Consider the following 15,176-nt stretch of genomic DNA (forward strand, 5'->3'; position numbering starts at 1 on the left):
TATTTGTTCAAATAAGTTTTCAATTTTTTGTTCTTCCTCTTCTCCTTCTGGCACCCCTATAATTCGGATGTTGGAACGTTTCAAGATGTCCTGGAGGTTCCTAAGCCTCTCATTTTTCCGAATTCTTGTTTCTTCATTCTTTTCTGATTGGATGTTTCTTTCTTCCTTCTGGTCCACACCGTTGATTTGAGTCCCAGTTTCCTTTGCATCACTATTGGTTCCCTGTACATTTTCCTTTGTTTCTCTTAGCATAGGCTTCATTTTTTCATCTACTTTTCGAACAAATTCAACCAATTCTGTGAACGTCTTGATAACCAGTGTTTTGAACTGTGCATCCAATAGGTTGGCTGTCTCTTCCTCGCTTAGTTGTATTTTTTCTGGAGCTTTGAAGTGTTCTGTCATTTGGGTCATTTTTTTTTTTGTCTTGTTGCATCTGGTACTTTAAGGGGCGGAGCCTTAGGTGTTCCCGGGGCGGGGTAACTCTGGTTGCTGTGCTGTGATGCTGTACGTGGGGGAGGGGCCAAGAGGGAGCAATGGCACCTGCTCCACTCCACCGGATTTCAATCTTTGACTCAGCTACCCACAATCAAACTGGGCCCCTCTGGTGCTGGTTCCCAAGTGGGTGGGCTTGTGTACACTCTGGGCCCCTGTGGGTCTCTCCAATGACCTCTCCTGTGAGGCTGGGAGTCTCTCCTGCTGCCGTCCCAACCCCCACGGGTGTTTTCAATCAGAGGTTTGCCTGGGTTGCGCGGTCTGCTTCACTCCCTGCCGTTTGTCTGGTTTATCTGTGAGCGAATGTGGAGCTGCGGAGTGCTACCCACCGCTCTGCCTGCCCCGTTCTCCGCCACTCTGAGTCCGGCCCTCTCAGTTTATCTGTGCGCAAATGTGGGGCCGCAGGGTCTGCCAGTGGTCAGACTGCCTGCCCCCTTTGTCCCACACTCCGCCAGTCTCGGTCCCGCATCAGCAATGCAAGTCCTCTCCGCCCCGGCTGCCCATCTCCGCCCCTCCTACCGGTCTGGATGAATGTTTATTTTTTATTTCCTTGATGTCGGACTTCCTTGCCGTTTGACTTTCTGTCAGTTGTGGTTGTGCGAGGAGGCGCAGTGTGTGTACCTACGCCACCATCTTGGTTCCCGATTTCCTTCATTTTTTTTCTTTTTTTTTTTTTTTTAAGATTTTATTTATTTTTATAGAGAGGGAAAGAGAAAGAGAGAGAGAGAAACATCAATGTGTGGTTGCGTCCCACTAGGGACCTGGCCCGCAACCCAGGCATATATCCTGACTGGGAATCGAACTGGCAACCCTTTGGTTCACAGCCCACGCTCAGACTACTGAGCTATACCAGCTAGGGCTTGGTTAATCCTTTTTAAAAAAAATAGTTCTGTTACAGTTGTCCCACCTTTTTGCCCATTGCTCACCCCTACCCCACCCTCCCCCCTTTTCCCACAGTCTTTATACTTAGGTAAAGGTGATCTAAATAAAAGTCATCTAATAAAAATCTATTCAATTGTTGGAAGGAAGGCAATCAGTATTCTAAATTACTTTTTTCTCATGTGTAAGAGGAATTATTAACTCAGTAGAGTTTTGCTGTTATTTCTTTTTTTCTCAGTTATAGTTTATACGCGGTATTATTTTGTATTAGTTTCAGGTGTACATTCTAGTGGTTAGATAATCATATCTTTACAAAGTGTTTCCTCCATATTTCCAGTACCCACCTGGCACCATACATTTATTACAGCATTATTAACTATATATCCTATGCTGTACTTTATTTCCCCATGACTACCAGTTTTGTAACTACCAATCTGTACTTCTCAATCCCTTCACCCCTTTCACCCAATCCCCTGAACCGTGCCCCTCTGGCAACCATCAATCTGTTCTCTGTATCAATGTGTCTGTTTTGTTCATTTATGTTGTTCTTTCAATTCCACGTATAAGTGCTATTATTTCTTATATTTATTTGCCCTGTGTTGTATTAAATATATATAATGCCATCAATAAATTAGTTTTTTAGCAGCTGATGTTAAAAGCAATAGCTATCTTTATTTCCTATTGAATAAATGGATGGAATTTACATTTACTGCCTTCCCTTTTTAGTGAATATTACTTCAGCATAGAAAATTTGGAACGGGACTTCTTTCTTAGGAGAAAGATGGATGAACAAGGTTTCTTGCCTATTTCCCTGATTGCTGGTTTCCACCGTGTTCAGGCCCTCACTACAAACCTCAATCTCATTTTAGAGGTAATTATACATTTATGAAACAAATAATACAGTCTGCACTTTTTGTTTGTGCTGTGAACCTGAAACCGCTCAAAAAACGAAATTCTATTAATGTTTTTAAGGGGAAAAAAGTGAAAACAGTCTGTAGTTGCCTAAGGCTTAGACTGTATTTATGGCTTTCTTCCATTTTATAAAGCTCAAGTAAATTACTAACTTTGGAAATCCCTGAAAGAATTGGTAATCATGTTTCTACCTATTTTTAACCTGCTCCTTTAAAACTTCAACATTCTTGGCTGTTCTTCGTTCTTTAGTCTTCTTCACGTTGCTGTACAATGGTGTATATTCCCATTTATTAAGTTTTTGAGAATTTTTTTGTGAAACAAAGACTAATTTAAGTCATTGCATTTATGTTCTTAATGCTTTTATTAAATCTGTTGTCTGTCCTGTTCTAGAAATGCATTGAACATTTTTGGTTTTCTATTACATACATATAATCATTTGACCTTTTTGCTGTATAGTTCTGTGAGCTTTGACAGATTTACACCCTTGTGTGTACCCTTTGTAGCCAGTCTGTTTCCTTGTACATAGTACCTGGGAACTGCTGACCTGATTTTTGTCCCTCTACTTTTGCCTTTTCCAGAATATCGTATAAATAAATTATATCTTATAACCTTTTATTTCTTTCACTTAGTGCATTTGAGTTTCATGCTGTTGGGGGCATCAGTAATTTTTTCTTTCTCGTTGACTTATTCTATAGTACCACAGTTTATCCATTCACTTGTTTTTAGCTATTTAAATTGTTTCCACTTTTTGGAGTTTATGAGCAAAGCATAAAGGTATTTATGTGGACATATGTTTTCATTTCTAGTGGATAAATATTGATTAGGATTGCTTAAATGTATGGTAAGTGATTCATACTATAAGAAATTGCCAACCTATTGTCCTAAGTGGGTCTGACCATCATGCACTCCTATTTGCACGAGCGTTTCATTTGCTCCATGACCTCATCAGCATTAGGTATTGTCAGGCTTTTTTGAATAATAGATCTGTAGTGGTTTCTCATTGTGGCTTTAATTTGCATTTCCCTTATGGTTAATGAAGTTGAGCATCTTTTCATGTGTTTATTTACCATTGGTATACCTTTTTTATTGAAACATCTGTTCAAATCTCTTGCCTGTTTTTATTGGAGTGTGTTTTTTTTTTTAAATATTATTTAATTTTAGGGGGGAAGGGAGGGAGAAAGAGAGGGAGGGAAACAAATGAGTTGTTGCCTCTCACTTGCCCCCTTCTGGGGGCCTGGCCGGGAATCAAAGCAGGCCAGAGCTGGAGTGTTTTTTTTTTTTTTTTTTTGGTTTTGTTTTTTTAATAGAATTGCAAGAGTTCTTTATTCTGGCTACAAATCCTTTATGTGTATTTTACAAATAATTTTTCCCAGTCTTTGACTCATCTTTTCACTTTTTAAACAGATTTCTATAGCAAACTTTTTTGAACACATGTGCTCCATGCTTTAAAAATTAGCTATAGAAAAGTCCAGGTTTTGAAAACACTATAAACTAGTGATTTGTTATTTGTTGATATGTCATTAAAGAGTTATTTTACAAAAAAACATTTCAGGCAATGCCATTATTACATTTATTTATAGATGGTATTTAAATAAAGTTTCTGTATACTGTAACTTGAAGAAAATCATGTTTAGTTCTGTAGCAAAATATTATGGTCATTTTCATAGTAGAATGAGTTTATTAACTGATGCCATTGTACTATATATAGCAAAGATCCAGCTCAGGTTTCATTTTCAATGAAGTTGTTACAATTTCCCTCACTCATTACTTCTGTAGGAATCTGGTTGTAATTGTATACTTTTTTTGTGTGTTGTTTTTTTCTTTTTGGTCTGTTCTTATTCCATTAAGTCCTCAAGCACAATTTTCAGATCAAAAATTTTCAAAATTTACAGCAGTAGGGAAGGAATGTTTAAAAGAACTTTTGTGTTACAATTATGTTTAGCATTTTTGGCATATAAGCTGTTTCAGTAAGAAATAATGATTTTAAAGTAATGTCCAATTATGGAAAATATAACTTGAGAAGTAAGTAGCATGCTTTACTATTATTAAGGGTATACAAATAAGGAAAATAAGGGTGACTTGCAATAAGCACTGTGATACTGTAAACGGGAGGATCTGATAATGCAGATGGCTACTAAGTGGCTAAAAGTCAGGTTGCATAAGCTGGACAAAGGGACAGTTCACACCCAGTGTGATATTTCATCATGCTACTCAGAACAGTATGTGCGATTTAAAATTATGAATTATTTATTTCTGGAATTTTTCTTTTAATATTTTCGGACTGCAGTTGACTACGGGTAACTAAAACTGCAAAAAGTGAAGCTGCACACAGATAAGGGACAGATGAGGGAACTGCTGTACTTTATTTGAGCTTTAGTGTCCTCATCTATGAAATAGTAATTTTTAGAATTTTTAGGCTATTGGAAGTACAGGATGTGCAAGTAAAATTTTTAATGAAAGTTCTTTATTATCTCAATATTCCTACTTATAGGCACTGAAAGATAGCACAGAAGTGGAAATCGTGGACGAAAAAATGAGAAAAAAGATAGAACCAGAAAAATGGCCAATTCCGGGCCCTCCTCCACGGAGGGTGCCACAGACAGACTTCTCTCAACTGATTGACTGCCCAGAGTTTGTACCAGGCCAAGCCTTTTATTCACATACAGGTAACAGCTTTTCTTCTAGAGCAAACTGCATAGCAGTGGGATTCTGTTGCATTTTTCCTATCTTTATAAAGTTTACTTAGGATCAATAGCAAAATTAATGATAACTAAATGACTTTTGATGCTCTAAATTCTATTCATATTGTCTTCCCACGCAGAGCTGTAAATTAAATAGGGATTTAAGAGTAATGAATGAAGCTCTGCTCTAGTCTTAAATTATTTGCGAACATTGTTATGTGTGGAGTTTCTACCTATCTTGTCATTAATTTTACTATATGATTATAGATATATTGTGTCAGTTTTCCCCCTGTAAGCTTGGAATAGTAGGGTTGGAATAGTCTAAACTCATGAGTAGGGAAGACTTCCTTTAATTTTCTTACCAATGTGCTTTAATCTTGTCTTGAAAGGATGAGATGACCTACCTATAAGAAATGCAGAATTGCGATTTTCTTACAAAGTTATTATAATTACTGATTAAGGAAGTGGTGGTATTTAGAATTTCCAAACATTGCTTTAAAGTTAAGATTTTTTTTTCCTGGGCCATTTAAAAGACATTCCCTCTTGGGAAAAAATGTGTGCTTAAACTTTTTTCAGTCAGGGTGATGATCTGCTGATGCTCTTGGATGTCATATGATCGGAATATGCAGAGGAATAGGTGACTCACTGAAATATCATTATAAATATTGGAACAAATCGTGCTGCAGAAATGAAAGCGACCAGAGTTACTTCTGTGCAAGAATGTCTACTCCTAACTCCTTGTGGAGGCAATTGAGCCAACACTGCAGTGGAGATAAACACCTTTGTGATGATGATGATGAGAGACAGACCAGAGGACTGCTGTTGTTTTTATAGGAGCTGCCCATTTATGTGTAATTAGCCTGGGCTGCATGTGCTACTTTTATTCACGGTGGGAAAGTTCATTTTCATTCTGGAAATATTACATGATTCTGTCTTTTCCTCTTAGACTTATGTACTTGTGTCCAGATCAATAAAGCAGAAATAGAGAGGTTTGAGTGGCATTTCCCAGATCGTTAGGTCCTTTGTTATTTAATTTGCCCTTCAGTATAGTGTATGTTGTATAACTTAGATGTTGTCATAATATTTCACATGGACTTTAAGATTTATTAATGTGGACACTAAGATAAGAAATTTAAGAAATGAACAAAAGTATTTTTTTCACTCTTAAAAGTTTATTTTTGATACACCTTTATGAGATACATGCCATCAATAAAGCACTGATGGACAGTCTCAGATATTTTTATTTTTTGTTTCTTTGATTGTCAGCCCTCTGCCTCTAAACCCAGAAAACAGTTTGGGCAAGTGTTTTAAAATTTGAAGACTAGTGACATTTTTTAGGTTTTTAAATAAAGATATGTCTGTGTAAGTTAGATTAATTTATTGTGTAAACGTGGGGTCCAAGATCACATTTTTAACCTGCTTATGAACAGGCATTAGTTAAATTAGATAAAATAGAAAATGGTTCTTCCACACAGTAGCTAAGTCAGACAAGTTGCTGATGCCTGTCCATTAGCCATTTATGCATTATTAATAAAATTACAGGAATAAAACCACAATGTCTTAACATTTTTGTGTTTTTTTAATATATACTCATTTACATGCACATTCACATTGCCTGAAAAAAGTCAGTGTATATTTTAAAATGTTAAAAATTTTAGGTTCTTTTAGATTATACATCAGAAACAAGATGATGATGAGGCATTATAGAAAGATGGAATATTTTTTGAGTTATGCTGACACATTACATCATAGGAATAATTATGTAAATTAAACCTTTCCCTGTGAATCCCAAAATTTCTGACCTTAATAATTCCCCTCTGATATGAAAGCCTTAATTTCCTAACTTCAGTAGAGAAGTTATTTGAAATGGAAGTAAGGGATGGGAAATGTGGATTGTGTTTATTTGTGCACATGAATACAGAAAAGTAGTGGAACTTTTATCTATATCCTTTTTACTCAAATAACAAGACCTTAAATTTCAAAAACATAATCCTTGATAATATACTTTCTGAGAGATTTGTGCAGTAAAATATTTAAAAATTTTGGTCCTTTTCATCAAAAAAATTAAAATTTCTATTTTTCCCTCTATGGAGCTTGAATTGTCTAACATGGATTGACCTTTGTGATGAACAGAGGACCATAATGCACCAGAAAAAGGTTGATTATGGGAATGGTAAGGTGTTTTGAAATTTAGGTTTTTTATCAATAGTAAAACAATTTCATTCACCAAAATTGAGAAGCCAGGTATCTGACAATCTTGGGTTTTGTTTGTTTGTTTGTTCGTATATGTAATGTATAAGGGGATCCCTAATAATTATTAAGCTGTGGGATTTCCTTTGAAATGTTGATCTGCAGAAGTGTTCTTGAATGTGCTGCACATAAAATATAGAATCCTTTTAAAGCAATCTATGTAATTACCAAGAGCTGTGATTCTGGGTGGATAAAAAAGTCATGCCAGGTAAAAAGCATGGAATATATAGGATGGGGCAAAAGTATGTTTATAGTTCGTATGGGAAATAATAAAAATAATGATACAAGAATAAACTTTTATGTACTCACAACTGTAAACCTACTTTTGCCCCACGTTGGTTTTTTTGTGTATGTGTGAAGATTTTATTTATTTTTAAAGAGAGGGACAGAAACATTGGTGTGCAAGAGAAACATTGACAGATTGCCTCTCACACACCCCCAACTGGGAACCTGGCCCTCACCCCAGACATGTAACCCAACTGGGAACTGAACTGGTGAGCTTTGGTTTGCAGGATGGCGTTCAACTCAATGAGCCACTCCAGTCAGGGTCTGCTTTTGCCCCACTTCATTTAAGGTGATTTCTCTCCGGAGAGTCATGTTGACAATTTTCAATTAATGAAAACAGCAACAAGAATTTTTTTCATTGAGTTCTTACAAACTAGAAGCCATAACTGTCAAACTATGTGTCTCATTTTTTTGTTTATAAGTTTCATGTCAAGTAATCATTCACATTCATATTCATTTTGGTCTTGAAAGATTAGGGCTTTGCTATTACCCTTAAAATTCATAGTTTAAAATCTTTTCATGGTAAAAGAAAACAATCACATACAACATATGTATAGCTTAATTATAAGGCGAAGCCCTTTAAAAACTAAATTTTCTTGTCTTACCCAAATTCTTTGGTATTTTAATGTCATTTAATTTATAAGCACACATCCTGTGAATATAGTGAAACACTTTACTTCGTGGGAGAAATATTCAAGCTTAAAAAGCATTTAGAGATGATTGTGTAATAAACTTAAGTAGGTGTTTAAAGGTTACATTTCTCTGTTAAAAAATAGTCACAACTGATTTCCCTAGCACATGCCAGGTGCTGTTCTAATTATTTGTACATGCAGTATGCATAGTGGTAATTTAGTTAATTCTCACTGAAGGGTGGTGGTTCCAAGTCTAATTTTATTTTAATTTCTTTAAAAGATTTTGTTTATTCTGTAGGAGAGGGAAAAGGAGAGAGAAAGAGGGAGAGAAACATCAATGTGTGGTTGCCTCTTGTGTGTCCCCTACTAGGGACCTGGCCTGCAACCCAGGCATGTGCCCTGACTGGGAATTGAACTGGCAAGCAACCCTTTGCTTTGCAGTCTGGCACTCAATCCACTGAGCCACACCAGCCAGGGCCCTAGTCTACTTTTAAAACTTTATTCACTGCATGCACATTGATGACTTACAGTATTAAAAATAGAGTTCTCAGTGACTTTAATTTTTTTTTAATTTTTTATTGATTTTAGGGAGGTAGAGAGAGAGAAATGTGAATATGTTGTTCCATTCATTTATGCATTCTTTGGTTGATTCTTGCAGGTGCCCTGACTGGGGGATTGGCATATTGGGACCTTGGTGTATTGGGACCATGCTCCAAGCAGCTGAGCTACCCGGCCAGGGCCCTGCTATAACTTTAATAATCCTGACCCAAAACTAGTATTTATTTGTACTAATTTAGTGGATCAAATGATGATACGTATACCATTAAGGAAGTTACAGAGTAGCAATGTTCAGCAGAAATCTAATGTTTGCCCTGCATGTAATCCTAATAATTTTAATAGCCTTAAAAGCTACAAATTTTTTTTAATATTTTAAACATTTTAATGCACCTAAATATTACTATAACAGTATAAAATTATGGTTCTATTTTACCTTTTTGTACCATGTCTGAAATCTGGTGTGTAATTTATACTTACCCTGAGGACTAGTCACATTTCAAGTGCTCAGAAGCTCCATTTGGCTAGTGGCTACTATTGGACAGTGCAGTTTAGAGCCTCTTTTGTTATGAAACTATATTCTTTTTTTTAAAGATTTTATTTATCCATTTTTAGAGAAGGGGAAGGGAGGGAGAAAGAGAGATGCAAGAGAAACATTGATCAGTTGCCTCTCGCCCTCCGTCAGCATTCCCCCAGCCGAGGACACAGCTCATAATCCAGGCATATGTCCTGATCAGAAATCAAACCAGTGTGACCCCTTGGTCTGTGGGATGATGCCCAACCTGCTGAGCAACACTAGTGAGGACAACAATATATTCTTTTTCAAGTAATAGTAATCTAGTGATTGAATCCTGGATCTAACTATGTGTCCATGGAGAAGATAAATTTATCTGGTTCTAACATGTAGTAAATGAAAAAAATCTTGGAATATTCTTCTCAAACCCAGGTTCTTGGAGTGCCTTTTGCATTTTCATTTACTAAATAAAATGAAAATTGTTGCTCATTTACATCAGTTTTCTTTATGTAACATACTCAACTTTTGTAAAATTTCTAAGGAATTGGATTGAGTAAATAATGTTTTGAATTCTACAGTATAAATTTGTTATTAAAACACTTTGTCCAAAGCAAGTCTATATTGCATTGTAATGTAAATATTCTTTGACTTTTGGAAAAGAAATTTATAAAGGAATCAGTTTAGATTTTACTTATGAGTGTATAATTACTTTGATTAAAAACAAAGATAGTGTGGAAAAGGCATTTTTAATTCCAACAGAGTTTTAAAACGTTATTGCCAAGGCAGTACACTTTAATGATACGACATTCTACTCTTTAGTAGGAACCAAGTGCGCACTCTGCATTCAGGTGAACCTTGTTAAACAAAGGAAATGTGAAAAGTAAGAGTAATGGCTGCCGTAGTATAAATCCTGGCAAACACAATGAAAGACTGAATTTTGCTGGGAATAAAATAGGCATTTAGTCTAACTGGCTTAATAGCACTTAAAATTCCATAATTTCATTGTATTTCATAAAATTTGAGAATTGACTCCCAAATAGATGTATTGTCATAATTAGCAACTTTCATTGATATTCTTGAATTTTAATGAGTGTGGTCTTTGTAAAGGTTGATGACATTGCAGTTATTATTCATTGGTTTCATGTGAATACATCTTACAAGGTCTTCAGGTTTGAAAATAATTGGGAAAGTTATAATTGAAATTGATTTATGTTTTGTGAAAAACCCAAGGAAAAAATGAAATGTTTTATAAGTAATAAAACTATTATTTTAACTATAGAACTAACTTAAAATTTTAGAGTCTGCTCCCAATTCTCCAAGAATTGGAAGTCCACTGAACCCAAAGAAAAATACTGAAACAAGTAATCTTCAAGCAATGTTTAGAGTTTTGTCTACCAGTTTGCCTGACTTGGACTCAGAACATTGGATAGAAGTGAAAAAAAGGCATCGTCCATCCTCAGTGAAATTGAAGGTAAGTTGTCATAAACCAAGTGAAGTGTGATAAATTCTAGTGGAGTGTTTGTCAGGTTACATATAAAAAATTAGGAAAAGTTTTTAGAAATTGTAAAAATTGGAACTATTGCCTTTCAGTAAAACCTTGTGTTTTACTCAGTAGCTAAAACTTGGTAATATGGTATAAACTTTTAAATAACTTTTCTGGATAAGGTTTGACCTTTCTATGTGACTGATTTAAATTTCAATAATTTAGTTTCTTAAAAGCTGACAATCTAAATTTTAATTTTTTAACCTTGTTAATGTTATTCATAACTTTGTAAATTATTTGTAAAGTTCTTACACAAATAACTTTGTAAAGGATGAACATCAGGTTTTATATGTTTTGGTGTTGTACAGTAGGAAATCGAAAGAGAATTAGTTTCTTGGTGGCACATGAGAAAGTGAGATGGGTCTGGTTAGGAAACGATAGGTGAGATCCTCATGGTAGAACTGCTGTATTTTTGGTGGTTGAACTCTCAAAGGTGATAAAAACCACAAACACAAATGAGTACAAGTAAAACTGGGGGAATCTGAGTAAGATTGATGGGTTATATCAATGTGCATCCCGTTTGTGATATTGTACTATACCGGCAGGGGTGTCCAACCTTTTTATGTCTCTGGGCCACACTGGAAGAAGAGTTGTTTTGGGCCACACATTAAGTACAATTGTCACATGTGATCACAAAAAAACCCCTCATAATGTTTTAAGTAAATTTACAATTTTGTATTGGGTCGCATTCATAGCCATCCTGAGTCACATGTGGCCTGAGGGCCACAGGTTGGACATCCTTCTAATTTGCAAGTTTGGGGGAAACTGGGTAATGAATGCATGAGATCACTATTTCTTACAACTGTATGCAGATGTACGTTTATCTTAAAGTGAAAAGTTTACTACAAATTAACCTGTAAACAGTGCCACTCAAATGATTCAAATATTAAAAATACCTTGTGTGAGGAAAAGCTTACTAAAAATAATTGGGCATAGATGTGGAAAAGATGAAGACTATCTCATATTGAAGATCATTATGAACAGGGCTCTTTTTCCCTAAGATCAAAACATGAAGAAGGGAGGCACACAGGACTTAGGAGTGGTTCTCCTCTGACAGGCTGGGAGACGTTGGTATTTTTGCCTCACCAGGGGGCATTTGGTAACTATCTAGAAATATTTTTGGTGGTCTCCAGGCTCGGACTAAGAGAGTGCTACTGCATCTTGTGAGTGGAGGCCAGGGAAGCTGCTAAACATCCTGTTAACACACACAGCCACCAAGTCCAACATGTCAGTAGTGCTGAGTTTGAGAGATCTTGATCAAAGATAACTTTTTAACTTGCAATGGTAGTTAAATATAGTATACTTAAATGTTTATTTTTCCTTGGGGGCATTTTAAAAGCCTAACAAAGCTATTCCAAACAAAATTTTCTAAAGATCTAATAAATTTTTGTATTTGTCATGGCAAACCTGGGTAACTAGGGAGGGAGAATAGTATCCTGTATTCAAATGACAGGAATTTGTACCATATTTTACTTCTTCTAAGAGCTACGTTTTCCCTCCATATACAGTATCTTCACATTTAAACATTTCTTTAAAAATAATGCTTCATCTTAACATTGATAGCATTAGGACCATTCTAACTCTAATGGAGTCTTGTATTTCTTTGCTCAACTTTTTTTTCTTAAGTACTTATCAGTTAGCGTATTTTGCTGTGTGTGATGTGCATTTTTTGCCCAGATTTTTTGAGGGAAAAATAAGGATACTCATTATACATGGGTATAATGATTAAATACCATGGGCATAAATAATCCCACGTATAATGCGCATAAAACGTGGATGTGCATTATACACAGGAAGGCATTATACATGGCCAGATATGGCACATCACATTTTCTGGTTCAGAATAACACTAGCTGATTTTCTTTTGCAATTTGGCTGCTAAGCTAGTCACTGAACACACAAGTTTTGTATTACTTGTAACATTGTTATGTGAAATTTATCTTAAAAGTGACAGAAAAGTTTTTGTGCGGGGGCTCTGCCCTCAGAGCCCCCTTGGCCTCCACAGATGAGAATAAGTCTACCAAGAGATGATCTGCTTGGGGAGGAAAGGTAGCCGATCTGTCAAAGGAGAAGGGCCTTGAGCCTGTTCCTCAATGGGCTTTTATTGGGTTCAATTTGCACAGGAATACAGGTAAAGCTCATCAGTCATTGTCAGGCAGTAATGATCAAACAATAGATAACATTCAGAGAACTATGAGGGCTTATTCAGAGTCAGGATCAGATAGCTAAAGGGCCATAAAACGTAGGGAAACAAACTCATTTCATGCTTGTACCCCTATCAGAAAATTGAGGGCATTCTTAGCAAAGCAGGTTTCACAGGATTTTATGAATTCTTTCTTAGGCCTGATGGCCCTGGGGAACCGCCTATTTCTGCCCAGGACTGTACCACCCTCTGGCATTGTTTCAGGTTTAAGTCACATAGGGGAAGTGAGGCAGCCAAGAGATTAAGAGACTTCTTGCAGACAGAATGAGGACTCAGTCTATGTCAAAGCTGAGGGTTGAGGGTCCATCACCCCCTTTTTCTATAGTCCCCCAAGTCCTTCCCTGATGTCCCCTCTGCAACTATGCCTGTCTTAGGTTGTCCCTCCCTTGAGTAATCTTACTGGTTATTGGCTAACCAGTCCGCCCAGGGCCAAGCAGGGTGAAGTAAAGGTGGCAGAGGCTGTGCCCCTGCCAGGGGAATAAGCTTTGTCTTCTTAGTGGCTTATGGTCCCAAGGTCTTTTTACTCAGCCTTAGCCATGGTTGGTTCCCAACAAGTTTTTATATAAAATGCCAATTTTTTACTTTAGGAATCAGCATCTCTACCTGAAGAGACATCAAATCAACTACACCCCCCCGATGAACAAGAACAAGAAGAACTTGATTTTTTATTTGATGATGAGATGGAACAAATAGAAGGACGAAAAAACACATTTACTGATTGGTCTGATAATGATTCAGATTATGATATTGATGACCAGGATTTAAACAAGATTTTGATTGTCACTCAGACACCACCTTATTTGAGAAAACATCCTGGAGGAGATCGCACAGGCGACCATATGTCTCAGGCAAAAATTACATTTGAACTTGCTAAAGTTATCAATGATGGCTTATATTATTATGAACAGGATCTATGGATGGAAGGAAATGAAAACACACACACAGCCATAAAGGTAATTGTTTCTGGCCAGCATGTTTTTGCTGATTCTATGGCTTGATTATGTGTTATTGCTTATATTTTCTGAAACTTTTTTAAAGAAAAATTTTGGGTCTTTCATGTTATGAAAGTAACCACTAGTTGTAAATTTAATGGGATGATTCTGGCCCGTTAGTTTCCCAGAATCCTATCAGAAGCAAATGTAATTCTTTTGTGAAGACATTCACCTTTATTATAGACCTGAAAGAATTTACTCAAATTATTTTTATAGGAAAAGTGAACGGCTTACAAGACAGTTTACAAGAAACTTCAGAAATCAAGTACAGAGTGAGAGAATTAGAATATACGAAAGAGGGTGTGGAATGATAGTATAGACAGTCTTTGGTATATTTTAAGTCAAGCTGTATAATTTAACGTAGTGGGTTTTATTTAAAGTTTTTTGTTGTTGGAAGAAAAGGTAAAAAGCAAGCATGAAGTAAGAGATATTGATTGATAAACGTGGCCTAAGATAGATACTTAATGGGAATTTTAGAAGGAAAGAGAAAGAAAATGGGGCAGGCAGAGTCAATATTTTAAGAGGTAACATATACGACCTTCTCTGAACTGAGGGGAGGTATCAGAATAGAACAGCTGGATAAAAAAAAAGAGTGGGCAGCCCTGTCTGGTGTGGCTCAGTGGTTTGAGTGCCAGCCTGTGAACTAAAGGATCGCCAGTTTGATTCCCAGTCAGGGCAAGTGCCTCGGTTGCAGGCCAGGTCCCCAGAGTGGGGCAGCATGAGAGGCAACCACACATTGATGTTTCTCTCCCTCATCCTCCCTCCCTTCTCCTCTCTCTAAAAATAAAAAAAAATTAAAAAAAGAGTGGGCAGCCAGCTGACTGCTGACTTCCCTCCAGCAACAGTTGAATGCAACAGTGGATAGTGTTAATACACTAAGGAAAAATAATTATCAACCTATAATTGTATGCCTTAGAAAAATAGCTTTCAAGTTAGAGGGTGAAGTATGAGGAATTGCAACCAGCAGAAATTCCAAAGGTAGTATAAAAGTGATTCCAGGAGCCAGAGATACAGAACAAACAGAAAAGCAAAGCAAGTGTTAAATACATGAATAAATCTAAATAAATATTAACTGCATTAAACAATAATTAAGTCTTAGAGATTTACAACATTAACAGTTATAAATGAGAACAATAAATGAGTGGTGTTTAAAGGTACTCTTTAGTCTGGAAAGAAGATTGATTGGTTTTAAAGTTTCTATGTTGCTGTTTGAAGGATACCCATATAAAAATAAAATT

At 36.2% G+C, this 15,176-nt stretch overlaps 1 protein-coding gene across 9 annotated transcripts in view; it reads left to right on the plus strand.

Annotated features, from left to right (window-relative positions):
- Window positions 1-15,176, plus strand: part of LARP1B (La ribonucleoprotein 1B) — a 75,112-nt gene that overhangs the window by 19,504 nt on the left and 40,432 nt on the right. For 8 of the 9 annotated variants that reach the window (XR_011650346.1, XR_006656648.2, XR_006656647.2 and 5 more), the window contains exons 8-11: window positions 2,098-2,242; window positions 4,775-4,949; window positions 10,499-10,671; window positions 13,534-13,899. Coding sequence is in view for 6 of the 9 variants with exons in the window: in XM_024568566.3 (XP_024424334.2) it covers window positions 2,098-2,242; window positions 4,775-4,949; window positions 10,499-10,671; window positions 13,534-13,899 (859 nt within the window). In the remaining 3 variants the exon portion in view is untranslated. Of the gene's footprint in view, window positions 1-2,097; window positions 2,243-4,774; window positions 4,950-5,540; window positions 6,515-10,498; window positions 10,672-13,533; window positions 13,900-15,176 lie in introns of those variants that run through there. The other variant, XM_024568570.3, reaches the window with a different exon arrangement.

This window comes from Desmodus rotundus, chromosome 9, assembly GCF_022682495.2.
Source record: "Desmodus rotundus isolate HL8 chromosome 9, HLdesRot8A.1, whole genome shotgun sequence".
NCBI classification, from domain to species: Eukaryota; Metazoa; Chordata; class Mammalia; order Chiroptera; family Phyllostomidae; genus Desmodus; species Desmodus rotundus.